The 13,187-nt window shown below is 53.1% G+C and overlaps 1 protein-coding gene across 1 annotated transcript in view; it reads right to left on the bottom strand.

Annotated features, from left to right (window-relative positions):
- Nucleotides 1-11,498: 11,498 nt before the first annotated feature.
- LRR1 (leucine rich repeat protein 1) overlaps nucleotides 11,499-13,187 on the bottom strand; it is a 16,467-nt gene continuing 14,778 nt past the window's right edge. Inside the window, exon 3 of the mRNA XM_019519873.1 lies at nucleotides 11,499-12,347. Within this exon, the coding sequence (XP_019375418.1) occupies nucleotides 12,095-12,347 (253 nt within the window). The 3' untranslated portion in view covers nucleotides 11,499-12,094. The remainder of the gene's footprint in view (nucleotides 12,348-13,187) is intronic.

Raw genomic sequence — 13,187 nt, forward strand, 5'->3', positions numbered from 1 at the left:
CGCGGAGCCCCGGCGGGCGGCGGCAGCGGCGGCGGAGGAGGAGGACGCGCTGTCACGGCATGGCCCCGCCCCCTGCCGCACACGTGGACGCACGCCATTGGCCGCGAGCCGCCGGCGCCCCCCTCCTATTGGCCAGCACCGCCGCGCCGTCTGATGACGTCTCAACGGCAGCGGAGGGGCGGTGCGGGGTGAGGGCGTGTGCGGTGGGTGGCCGTTGGGCCACGTCACGCGCCGCCCGTTGCCCTCACAGGTCGTTCAGCCAGTCTTGTCCCCGGCCCCAGCCCGTCCAGGGCCCTGCGCTGCACTCTCTCTAGCGTGTGCACATCCTTTCGGTAGCGGGGGCCGCAACCGGACAGGGCTGCAGATGCCGTCTCCCCAGTGCTGAATAGAGGGAAGAATCACTGCCCTCGATCTCCTGGCAACGCTCCTAACAATGCCGCCCAGGATCCTGGGAGCCCTCTTGGCACCGAGGGCACACTGCTGGCTCCTGTCCAGCTTCTCGTCCCCTGTCCCTCCAGGTCCTTGTCTGCAGAGCTGCCGCCCAGCCCATCACCCCCAGTGCCTGGGGTTGCTCCCTCCCCAGGGCCGAGCTTGTCGAACCTCGTGAGACTTCAGTCGTCAAGCCGTGAACCCTGCAGCAGGGACCAGCCTGCTGGCCAGGACCACCCTCCTTTTCCTTCCTCCGCTTGGAGGGCGAGGCGCTCCCCTGCAAAGCAGGCTACCGCTGGGGTGAGGCGGCTGTGCTGTTGGAGCCAGGCGGCAGCCGGATTGTCTTCACGTCAGCGCCCATTGGTGCCGCCATCGGGACTTGACATCAGCACCCGTCGTCTTGAGGTGGGAGCAAGGACATTCACTAGCGAACCTGCCATGAGTGCCATGGTGGTTCCCCAGCATCGTTCTGGGCTTGTCCGCACCAGGTGTTTCGGCTGCGCTGCAGCCTCGGCTGGCAGCAGGGAAGGACGATACTGGGACCCTCCGCGCCAGGTGCGCTCCAGATATTTACCAGCCCCTAGCCCTGCAGGGCCTGTAGGAATGTGAGAACCGCCATGGACTAGGTCAGGCCCACGTCCATCTTGCAGAGGGCTTGACCCCCTGACCTACTGACCTGGGGTTGAGTCTGAAGGGGACAGGGAGCTCCCTGTGCTGACCGTCCTGCCTGAGGAGGAGGAATCCCATGGCCTGGTGTCTTGCCTCACTCCTCCGTATGGACTTCAAGGTAGTGACGGCCATCTCACTGTGCCTGAAGTCTGTGCCAGTGGCGATCTGCCCCGACCACACGCAGTGCTGGGGAGAGCCATCTCCAACCATCTTTACTTGGTGCGGGACCTTCTTGAGCTCACTCGCTGGGAGGACCTGTCATTCACCCTCCTGTCCCTCAACCAGGAGAAGGTTTTTGACAAGGTGGATCGCAGGTATATCACAGGCACTCTCAGGGCTTTTGGCTTTGCTCCCCACTTTGTGCATGGCCAAGCTGAACTGGATGCTGACAGAGCCCATCCCGTTCAAGCGGGGAGTGCATCAAGGTTGCCTGCTGTCAGGCCAGCTCTACACCATCCTCCCCCTTTATGCGGCACTGGTCAGGCCGCAGTTGGAGTAGTGCGTCCAGTTCTGGGTGCCACACTTCAGGAGGGATGTGGACAGCATGGAGAGGGTCCAGAGGAGGGCCACTCGCATGATCAGGGGACTGCAGGGCAGGCCCTATGAGGAGAGACTACAGGACCTGAACCTGTTCAGCCTCCACAAGAGAAGGCTGAGGGGGGATCTTGTGGCCTGTTACAAACTGGTCAGGGGGGATCAGCAGGCGCTGGGGGAGTCACTGTTCCCCCGAGCACAGCCAGGAGTGACCAGGAACAATGTTCACAAGCTAGCAGAGGGTAGGTTTAGGTTAGACATCAGAAGGTGCTATTTCACGGTCAGGGCGGCTAGGGTCTGGAACCAACTTCCAAGGGAGGTGGTGCAGGCTCCTACCCTGGGGGTTTTTAAGAAGAGGTTAGATGAACACCTTGCTGGGGTCGTTTAACTCCAGTACTCTTTCCTGCCATGGCAGGGGGTCGGACTAGATGATCTTCTCAGGTCCCTTCCGACCCTAGAAACTATGAAACTATGAAACCCTTGAGCTCTTCCTGTGCGCGAACAGATGGCAGGACTGGTGCTCCAAGAGCTGGCCATGAAGCTGGTCCTGTCTGTGTGCGCCAATGACATGCTGCTCATTGTTCAGGACCCAGGCGCCCTGGTGCAGTTGGAGGCCTGCCAGTCAGCCTACTTGGTGGCCTCCTCTACCCAGGTCAGCTGGATCAAGAGCTCTGGCCTGATAGGGGGTAGTGGGTAGCAGGTGGGTTTGCTCCCACCTGTGCTCTAAGGCATCTGCTAGGATGTGGCCTTGCTGTTCTACCTGGGGGTCCACCCGTCCCTTAGTCACTCTGGAGAGCTGGCACCAATGAGAGGTCAGGGTGTCAGAGCAGCTGCAGTGCCTCTTCCTTTGTGGGAAGGTGCTGGTCATCAACCAGCTGGTCCTGTCCATGCTCTGACATCTCTTCAACACCCTGCCTGGGCCACCTGGGGGTCTCCAGGTATGGGCGCTGGGGCTCTCCTTGCCAAGGTCCTGCTGAAAAACCCATAGCTGGTGGTGCTGGTGATGGGGCTGCCCTGGGTGTGCCAGAGGATGGTCCTAGCCCCCATCATCCCTATTAGGGACCTCCTGGACTATACGCGGCAGGGGTGTGCAGATCCCACTGCATTGGCCTGGCACATGGAGCTGCCCACACTGCATGCACTCTGATGCCACTCCAGGAGGTCAAGGCTGTCCTGCCAAACACTGCCCTCGCCTATTGACCAGGGTCTGCGCAAAGGCAGTCCCTGCCCTCGGTATCCCCAAATCCTACAGAACTTGCCTTGGGGTCCCTAGGTTAGCAGGCTGCATGGCACTCTCCACCACACCATCTCAGCAAGCTGGGGGTTACCAAGTGCTTTCAAAACACTGCCAGCTCTATGCACTTGTGGTCTGCACCCTCCACCATCCTGTCCTTGTGTCCTGGGACACACTTGGTGAAGATGAGGGCCCCCAATGGATGAGCATGTATTCCACCTTGATCCCACAGACCACCGGGGACCTCAGCTGGCAGCTCCTGCATGGAGCTGTCACCACGGGCATATATCTGGCATGGTTCATGGTTTCCCCGGACACCTGCCCCTTCTGTGAGCAGAGGGAGACCCTGATGCATGCCTACCTGGAGTGCACCAGGCTGCAGCCCCTTCACCTCCTCCTCCAGAGCCTTCTGCTGAGGTGCTGGCTGTACTGCTTCTCTCACTTGTTTGTTTGTGTCCTCCCCACCCATGGCCCCACAAGCCCCAAGACCTCCTGGTTCTGCTGCAGACCTCCTAGTTCTGGCTAAGCTAACTATCTACCTGACCAAGAAGGAGGCTCTGGCCAGGAAGACCCCCAAGGCCATTTTCCTGTCCCTTGTCCGCTTACTTCTCTAAGCAGAGTTTCACTGAGCAGTGTCCACTGGCTCTTTGGACTCATTCAAGGGCCAAAAGGCAATGTCTAGCATGCCCTGCTGAATGTCCCTCCTCGGTGCACTCGTTATAGACCTTTGACCTTCACTCCCGTCCCTATTTTTCCTTTAGTTGTCTCAAGAAATCAGTGTTATGTCTTCAGTGGCCTCCCCCTTAGAGGAGGTTTGTAGTTTTACTTGGTGGACCTAGGCCCACACCAATGGCATAACAAATAGGTCTGTGTCACAGCTGCAAAGAATGGATCCTGAAAGAGAGTGACCTGGGTCTGACCAGGGTCTTCCCCTGTTCCTCTCTCCCTTGCAGCCTCCAGCCTTTAAGGTCCAGGAAGTTCTGATTCAGAGGCTGTGTCCCTCACTCCCTGCTCAGTAGCTCCTGGTGTCCCTTTCCTCCAGCGATGTGTCCATCCTTGCTTGACTCAAGCTCTCTGAGTCAGTGTCCACCACCTCTGATGGCAACGAGCTCCACACTTTAATGCCAACAGAACTTCCTTGTGTTCATTTTGAACTTACTACTAGTTTCATGTTGTGACCCCTAGTTCTTCTCTTGTAAGACAGTCAATAATAACTCCCTGTCGACCTTCTCTTCACATTTAAGTGTCTTGTAAACCTGTATCGTGCCCCACTTCAAGCACCTCTGATCTAAACCAAACAGGCCTGGCCTCATTAGTCTCCCCTCACACAGAAGTCCCTTCATAGCACTGATTATCCTTGTTGCCATTCTCTGGACCTGTACCACTAGCATAGACTCCAAAGCCACACTGCAAAACCCTTCTCTACACCATCATGTCTCCGTTGTCCCACTGCAGTGCTCTGCCTGGCCCGTTCTTAGGCCTTTTGGGCTCTGGGTCTTTTGTGCTGCCCAAGTGGAGCTGGTTTAATTCCTTCCCAGCAAGTTGTGGGAGAACCTGAGTGTCCTCAGGAGAAGGGGAAACATGGGACGGGCATTGGAGGATTGTCAGCATTTGTGGGATCCTGGACCCTGACTGCAGTGGGGCATGTTACCAGCCTGGGCTGAAAGCACTGCTTAGCCTGGGTGAGAGGTTGATCCCTGTGGATGGGAGGGAAGGGGGATTTTACATTGTGAAAGTAAGACCTCAGGCTTATTCTGATGCTGCAAAGCACTCTGGGAATGTGTGCACCATAGTATAAAGCACAGTGTGCTGGCCTGTCAGACCATGGGTTTGGGTCAGGTGTAGTGAGTGGGAGCTGCCTGCGCCAGCACCACTCTGTGCCAGATGAACATTCCTGCCCCTTCACCCTGGCCCGAGGAGCCCTAAGGCAAGACCTCGGCCTCATGTTGCAGTGTGTGAGAGACCAGGTGAAGATCAGGGGGAAACAAACTGGCCCACGTGCGCTTCGTCTCTTAGGGAGAGGACGAGAGAACAAGTGCCTGCCCGTGGGTGTTAATTGTGTGATTTCATGCTCTGCTGGCAAGCAGCAACTCAGGGAGGATGAGTGTGGTCTAAAAACCTGTAGAGAAGAACCCTGGAAACCACAGTCCCACGCCATGCTGCTGACAGCCCCAGGCCAGGGAGACTGCTGTACCCGCTGCTGACAGCCCACAGAGCTCGGTGCTGAAACAAGGAAGCCACGATCCCAAAGAGCCAGCATGTACCGCTCCCTCACACTGGGCTGACAGCACTTCGCATTTGCCTGAAGGACTCCTCTCTCTCTAAGCACTGCTACACCCAGCATGGCAAAGGCTGGTAACCACCACACATTGTCACCTGCTAGTATTTTGTGTCTGCTGAGGACACGCCAGACCATTCCCAGGGGCCCCTGCCCGATCCAGGAGGCTGAGCACGGTGCTGCCAGGGTGGCATGTGCTTCAATTCTGCGCGTCTTGTTTCCAGGCATTCAGAGTTCAGCGGTGCTCTGAAGGGACGTGGGGCACCACTGGAGGAGCCCACACCTCTAAGTACCTGGAGGCAGCAGTGAGCACCCAGGTTGCCCTTTGAGATTTCACTGAAAGGAAAGGTCTGACCTCTCACCAACAGGCTCGCCCCAGGAAGCAATCCTGGCCCCCCCAATGCTGAGAGCCAGTGGGGCAGCAGTAGCTGAAGCCTGCCCCTCATGCTTTCTTTTATTGCCTCTTCAGCTCATCTCCGTCCCCCTCCCCTCTCCCATACACAGCTTTCTAGTAGTTCATCCCTTCTCCAGAGAGTTCCTACCATCCTTGCACTTTCTGAGTCCCCCTACTCTTTTCACATCAGCCCCCATGAAACTTCCCTGTTGAAGTGCTCTGCACCCACCTCCTGCTGTAGCGTAGAGCCCTACCCCCTGGGCCTTCTCTTTGCTGCTTGAGTGGCTCAGCGAGGAAGCAGCTGCCCCATGTCCTGCACAACACAACACTACTCTTGTGTATAGGTATTGCTGTGTGATGCAGCACACTCAAATGGGTGGGACACCCCCACAAGCCACGAATAGGCCCGGCAGCTATCAGAGTGCTCCTTGCTTCCTGAGCTGCAGCTGCTAGGGTGCTGTCCCCATACAGCTAGCCGGATAGCTCACCTAGAGATCACATGCGGGTGTGCTAATCTGCTGCCAGAACTGGTAAGCTGCATGCTGGCTGCAAGCAAGAGAACACTGGGGAAGGAATTTATGAAGAGCTGCTTTAAATGGGTCTTAAGGCAGGGAAGACCAGCTGTAGCAAAGAGACCCAGGGCTTTTCCCCAGGGGAAATCTTCAGCGGCAGCATTTATACCTACAGCTCTAAACCTTCAGTCCATGAAGCAATAGCTTTCCAGCTCACATGCCTCCTGGCATTACCTACCCCTTCCCCAGTCTCTGCAGGTGCTAAGGAATGCCAGAGCATTGCAATGCTTCAGAGGTACCCGAGGGAGTCTGGGTTTGTGCTGCCTCTCCATATGTGCATGCTAACTTTGTAAGCCTAATAGTTACGTGTAAGCTGAAATTGCTGGCTTTTGTTGTGGACATACCTAATTCCCATTTACAAGGGCAGTGCCTTTGCTGGCATCATCTACCACTGCTGCCACTCTGCAAACAGCAGCGCTGTAAGGTTTCAGCCAGAAGCTGGTGGAAAGGTCTGCTGGAAGTGCTGCATTCCAGCTGACTCCCCTCGGGCCATCAAACTCCCCTGCTTTTCATTCCATTTATCAGGGTCTGCTGTTCACTTTTTTCCCTGCAACTTACAGTCAAAACCCATGCTGCTTCCTTAGTGTCTTGGCAGATTATTGCTACCTCCTCTCTGCCCCTGTGGTGTTGAGTTCTGGGGGTACACTTAGTGTGTGGAAGAGATCCTATATACAGATACGTCATGGGGCACATGCCTGGTGAGGAGAGGCTGAGGGAACGGGGCTTATTTACTGTGGAGAAAAGAAGACTGAGGGGGATTGAATAGCAGCCTTCACCTCCCTGCAGAGGGGTTGCGAAGAGGACGGAGCTGGACTGGTCTCAGTGGGGGCAGTTGACAGGGCAAGGAGCAATTGCCTCAGGCTGCAGCCAGGGAAGTTGAGGTTGGAAATTAGGAAAAACTTTCTCACTTGGAGGTGGTGAAGCACTGGAACAGGTTCCCCAGAGAGGTGGTGAAATCTCTGTCCTTGGAGGTTTTCAGGCTCAGCTGGACAAAGCACTGGCTGGGATGATGTAGTTGGGGCTGGTCCTGCTGTGAGCAGAGGGTTGGACTAGATGTGACCTCCTGAGGTCCCTTCAACCCTCATTTTCTATGATTCCCTGATAAGGTTTGTGAGTAGCCTCGGTTATTTCCATACTTGTTAATACTTCATGCCCCAAAGAAAACAGCAAGGAGCTCCGGAGACCCTGGCTCTGTTTCCTGTTTGACCTTGGATGAATTGGTGGAAATTGCAGCACAATCTCAACAGGGGGTAACAGATCTTCCCCACTTTGCAAGAGGCACTCATGTACCACATCAACAGATAAGCTGGACAAATCAGAGAGGAAGTGAGGATTTGGCCAAACACCTGTGCAAATCCCTGTGCCGACACAGTCAGCCTTTATGGACAAAATGGTTTGTTTTCATCGGGTTTGGCTCCTTTGGTGCTACTTTAAAGGCAAAAGGAAACAAAACTGTAGCTACTCATTACATTATCTTTAGAGAGATTTGACAGGTTGCTTTCAAACAGGCTTACTATGAAGAACCTCAAAATAGCCCCCTTATGCACAAATGTGGGTGCTTACACTGCCAGCTGCAGTGCAAACAAGTGAGCTGCCACCAGAGTATTTCCCTGTGCAGGGGAGGTTTCTAGTGGCTCCTGGCTCTAAGGCACCCGGCCAATTTTCCTCATGCTTTGAAGAAATGATTTCCTTTACCTTCACCTGGTGACATTCAAGTCAAAAAGTAAAGGTGAGGGGGAAGCAAGACTAAAGGAGTCCCATTAGCCTGAGTGAGAGAAGTGAAAAGCCAAAGTCATATCTGATCCCTTGGGTTCAGGTCTGATCACCTGTCCGGGGTGTTTAGTGCTGTATCTCAATACAACAACCCGAATAGAGCTGTACATTCTGTGTTCATGCAAAGCTCTCCCAGAAGCATGTGGCATAAAGTAAGTGGTTGGAGTGAGAACACAGCAGGTTTTGCCAGTTTCTGTTTTCTTTGTGAGAGTCTCTGCTCCACAACCCTGAGGTCAGGAGGGGCCTCCCGTGCCAGGTGCCACATGCCCTGTGTATCTACAACTCAGCTGCACTCAGCTCAAGGGTGACCTCAGCCGGTTGAAAGTGACCTTGAATAAAGCCGACATAGTGCTGGCAGGTGACAGGCAGCATTCAGAGGAGTCCAGGTTCAGCACAACCTCCCACGCTGGCCCATCGGCTCACAGCACAGCAGGACTTCTGGCAGTCTCAGGAACACCCCTTCTGCGTTGCATCTGTGAGCAACGGTTTCTATCACTTCCGGTTGCTCAGGATACTCCAGCTGCACTGGCATCAGTTACTCACACCCATGGCACTTCCCAGCTGGATGCCAGTGATGCAACAAGCTCAGGCACGATCTCTGTGTTTGCTAACCATTGCAGCCCACCTCCTTGCCAACAGTCTACTGCAGGGCTTCTCAACCAAGGTGTCACAGCACCCTGGGCAGGGGACACAAGGTCCTTTGAAGGGTGCTGTGCACTATTAGCATTACGTGACTCACAAGACCAACCCAGAGATTTCAGATAAAACATTCTGCCCCGGTGCGGGCTCCCTTGGCTCTTCTCAGTAGGATTGTTCTAGTATTGACTGTTCCCATAGCTAAGACATGTGAAAGCTAAGAACTGGCATCTACAAGGGGAGTCTAAATGCAAAAAGGCTGGGAACCACTGGTTTGCTGTGAACACATTCAATCTCCCCTCCCCTCGCGGAATAGCCATTCAAACCCATTTTCACAACACTCAGCGAGCCAGGCTCAGGCTACCCACACTGCCTCCAGCTCTGGGATGAGACTGTGGCCAAACAACTTCCCTCCTCTCCATGGTGGGGAGAAAGCTGGTTTGTACAGGGGACAGTCAAGGCTACAAACAAGCACAGAAGCTAGTGACTGCTTCAGACCTCAACACTTCCCACATTTCTTTTCCCTTACCTTCACTAACACGTGTATTTGAGAGGCACGACAGCACACACAGGTTCCCTCAAGAGAAGGCAAGAGCATGACAGATGTCAGTCACATTGTGGGATGCAGGCCAGGAGACGCTCAGGGCTTCATGATGAGCACAGCGCTCAGACACCTGAGAAAGAGCCCCCGTGTCAAGCTAAGGGAAAATGATTCCTCCTTACTTAGGTGCTTTCCATTCTAAAAGCCACCAGCCCACTTCCCGCATATAGGCCTCAACCCTTCCTGGCCAGTGATGGCTTCCTCGTGCTAGACCCTCCTGAGTTGTCATTGCTGTATCTGTTTGTTAATGAGCTTCCAGCTTTGTCTTCTCTCCTCTTCTGAAACCTGGGTAACTACCTGTGGAAATCCTGCTTCCAAGGCAGTGACCTGCACTTGAGACACGAGGACGGCCTCAGTGCATGCGGGTTTAGACTGCCTTACAGGAGATGGTAGCCTGTTTGTACATCTCTTCTGCGTTCACAAGATTAATTTTAAATGCATGCGTTCAGCTTCCTGCTTTGCACTCACTCAGTGATTAAACAGCTATGCATACGGGAAAGGGTGATCCAGTGTTTCCTTAGCTCTTCAGGCTAGGGTAGTACATCACTGTTTACATGAAAGGACACTACAGTGAAGACCCAACGACATTTACTCTGGTCATTGTAGGTGGCTTTAGTGACAGTAAAATTCATTTCCAGACTGTGTAAATCAACCTTAGAAGGTTCCTTTTCCTGAACAGTACTGCTCTTACTCAAATCTAAGATGACCCCCACCTTCCCTTCAATTCAAGTGCAGGCCAGGCAAGCAGCTACTGCAGCTCTGGATGGGATCAGAGTGGCCCATGTGGTGGGGAAATGGTGCATGGAATAGGGGGAGCATGGAGGAAGGGGGTGCATAGTGCAGGGGGGAGTGCAGGAGAAGGCCACCACTACTTCCTGGCCTGGTGCTCCATGTGCCCAGCAGATACAGAGCCAGAGCAGCTGCAAAAGCAAGCAGCTGATGGTAGGGGAGCAGGCACAAGAGGGGGACAAGTGGCAGGGAGATTGGGGGGAAGATGCTGGGGTGGTAGGGCAGACAAAGGGTATGGGACAGGCTGCCTGCCCCCCACCCCCAGCCACTGCTTTTCCTGTGGCAGTGCTGAATGAATTTAAAGGGATCCTCCAATCACTAGATTCTAGACCTGGGAAACTGAAACATTTATAATCCTCAGAATAATCTAGAGCCTGGTTATGGGGGGTTGTCTTAAATTCAAAGTCATTTTAGTTTTGAGGGGAAAATAGAAAAGCTGTATTTACCTGAACCTGACTGACACTGCCATTTCTTGTAGCTGATGAGTCAGTAAGCTTGCTTTGACATGTACTTCTGCTGGGAGAACTTGGCATAAGCTTGAGGACAGAATGGTCTGAAATCCCAGAAGTGCCAAGGTAGAGGTGCGATGCAGTGATAACAGATATAAAGGGGAGTACTGACACATCCCTGTTTTCTGTGAATTTTCTGCCCTCACCAGTCAGATGCTGCTTTCCACCTGGTAACTTGTAGGTCACTCTACTCTGTAGTGTAACTTGTAGGTCACTCTGGCAAGGAGCTCTTTATTTGCTTGAACCTGTGACTCCCACATTTTCCCATTCACTCTACATGCAGTTGCCATCATGACAGCTTACCTCAATGTGGAAAGACACGAACTATACAATCCAGCCTAAGGTAGTCATTCGAATCAGTGTCGAATCAAACAGGCCCCAGCCCTGTCAATGGCTGCCCTGCCTAGCCCCAGCATCCTGGCACTTTAAAAGAGGGGGGCAGAGGGGCACAATCCCTGCTGCCCCGCACTGTGTAGGGGCTCTGCCACGAACCCCCAGAGGCCCTGATGGCCACTGCAGCAGTTGGTGAGTGCAGGGCTTTTTAAAAAAAAAAAGAGTCGGGATGCTGGGGCCAGGCAGGCCAGCTATCGACAGGGCTGGGAGAGCAGGCAGGGGATGGGGTCTGGCAGGGGTCCCCCCATAGTCCAACTCCTCCAGCTCCCGCCCCCTACTTACCAGCACAGAGCCCGGGTCCAGCTCCCTGAGGCAGCAAGCGGGGACTGCCTGAATCGCCGAATCTCTCTGAATCGATTTGGAGAGCTTTGAATTGATTTGGACCTTTTTATTGGTTTCCTAATTCAATTCAGACTTAGAGATTCAGCTGCCAAATTGGGCCCATCTCCTCCAAATCGAATCAGTACCCGAAGCTTCACACAGCCCTACTATTCAAGACACTCTTTTATTTAGTATTTCAGCCACTGTCCAGCATCAAGACAATTAACAATACTGAGTCTCTCTAAACACATCATTATCTTGGCCAGTACACGACCCTGGAGCTAGGCCGTGGAAAACACTGGGAAATGGAAATAAATAAAAATACAATTGCAACTTCACTCAAGGTTTGTATGAATTCACATGTACAAGTGGAAGAACTTCAGTGTTTAATAAATGAAGTAATCACATCATGGGCATTTTAAAACAAAATCCTTAAAAACAGCTGTGATGCTTAGAAAGTAACAGGAAATACTGTTTAGGTTGTGACTGCGGAACCAATTTCTTTCAAATGACAAAGTTATAAAAACATACAAATAGTTGGTCTGATAGAAACACAGCACTGCTGCACCCAAAGTTGAGCATGTGTGCCCAGAATTCTTGCCTGGAACTAAAGTGTTTTCATTTCAGTCCACAGCATAAGCATAAGGAGAAAACACCTGTGAAGCTTTGGACAACACAAAAAAGCCAAAATACATTCTTAAGAAGTTCCAAACTGAGAGCTATCTTGTCCTTTGCAGTGAAGTGTAAGTATTTAAGACTCATGAAATGTGAGAGGACAGACAGACCACAGCAGGTTTATAGTGAGAAGGCTTTATAAGTCTGAGAGAGTCGACCATTTGTAGCACGCTCAATGGTTTGTCTCCGTGTCGTAACAGCCGACGTGGATAACCCAGCAGCAGTTGGTTTCTGAGTCCTCCAGCACTGAATAAAGTTTCCACAGAGCTTCTGTTGCTCCTACAAGGTCACCTACTGCTTAGTAGGTATCTATCCAGGAACTGGGAATAACAAGTTAGGGAGCAAAAGTAGCAGATAATGGGTGCCTCTGTACCTCCCATGTTATCCACAAGGACCACAGTATGAGCTACGTGATGGAGATTCATGGTCACAGTTGTTTGAATGAAGCTTGCTAGACAAGCACTTCCACACTGACATGTTTTAGCCACTTCCAAGTCTTCACAGAGGTGGGAAGGAAGGAGATGATGACCATATGGGATTCTGTTGGGAAAGATAACCATGCATGAAACAATGCAAAATGAACCCACACCAGCCAGGTTCATTACAGCAGTAAAAAACAAACAAACAGAATAACCAGCCCTCAGCAAGAGGAAACAGCAGTGCAAGTTTGGATACCCTCTCTCGTTGTACACAAAGCTCAATGACTGTTCTGGACCGCTGAGGAGGAGGAATTACCTGCTGTTCTTCTCCAACGTAGAAGTAAACAGTGGGGTCACATTCCTGGCTGTCTGATGAAGACTCAGGAACCTAGCCCCAGAGACGCATCAAAACAACAGCCACGGGGTCATGCTGGATGAAAAGCCCAATTAACTGGTAGGGCAGAGACACAGGAGGAAGACTGACAGATGAATTCAACGACTAGGCCACCCATCTGCCTTTGCAGTCAGATCTCTATGCGACTTCTCCCTTGCAATCCAGCCCTAACACTCAGAGGTGTCAGCATCTAACACAGGGGTGGGAAAAGTGGTGGATCAGCTGGCAGCCAGACTCCATTTCCCAGCACTCCCTGCCCACGTGGCTGTGGCTAGTTTCCATGGAGACCCCAGTAGCAGCTATGCTGATAACATGGAGCCAGGGTTTCTGTGGAAACCGTCTGCAGCAGCGCTGGCAGTGTGCACAGCAGGGTGCGGGGCTGCTCCACAGCTGGGCTGGGATCTTGCGACAGTGACAGCATGGTCCAGAGCCAGGGAAGAGCCGCAATCCACTGGCTGCATGCCCCTACCTGGAGCATACAGGCTGCAGATTGCGATTCTGCCCCAGCTCTGGACCATGCTATCACTGCTACAAGATCCCAGCCCAGCTGCGGAGCAGCTCTGCACC

The sequence above is a fragment of the Gavialis gangeticus genome, unplaced genomic scaffold (assembly GCF_001723915.1).
Source record: "Gavialis gangeticus isolate Ggan-Ray unplaced genomic scaffold, GavGan_comp1, whole genome shotgun sequence".
Classification (NCBI taxonomy): Eukaryota; Metazoa; Chordata; order Crocodylia; family Gavialidae; genus Gavialis; species Gavialis gangeticus.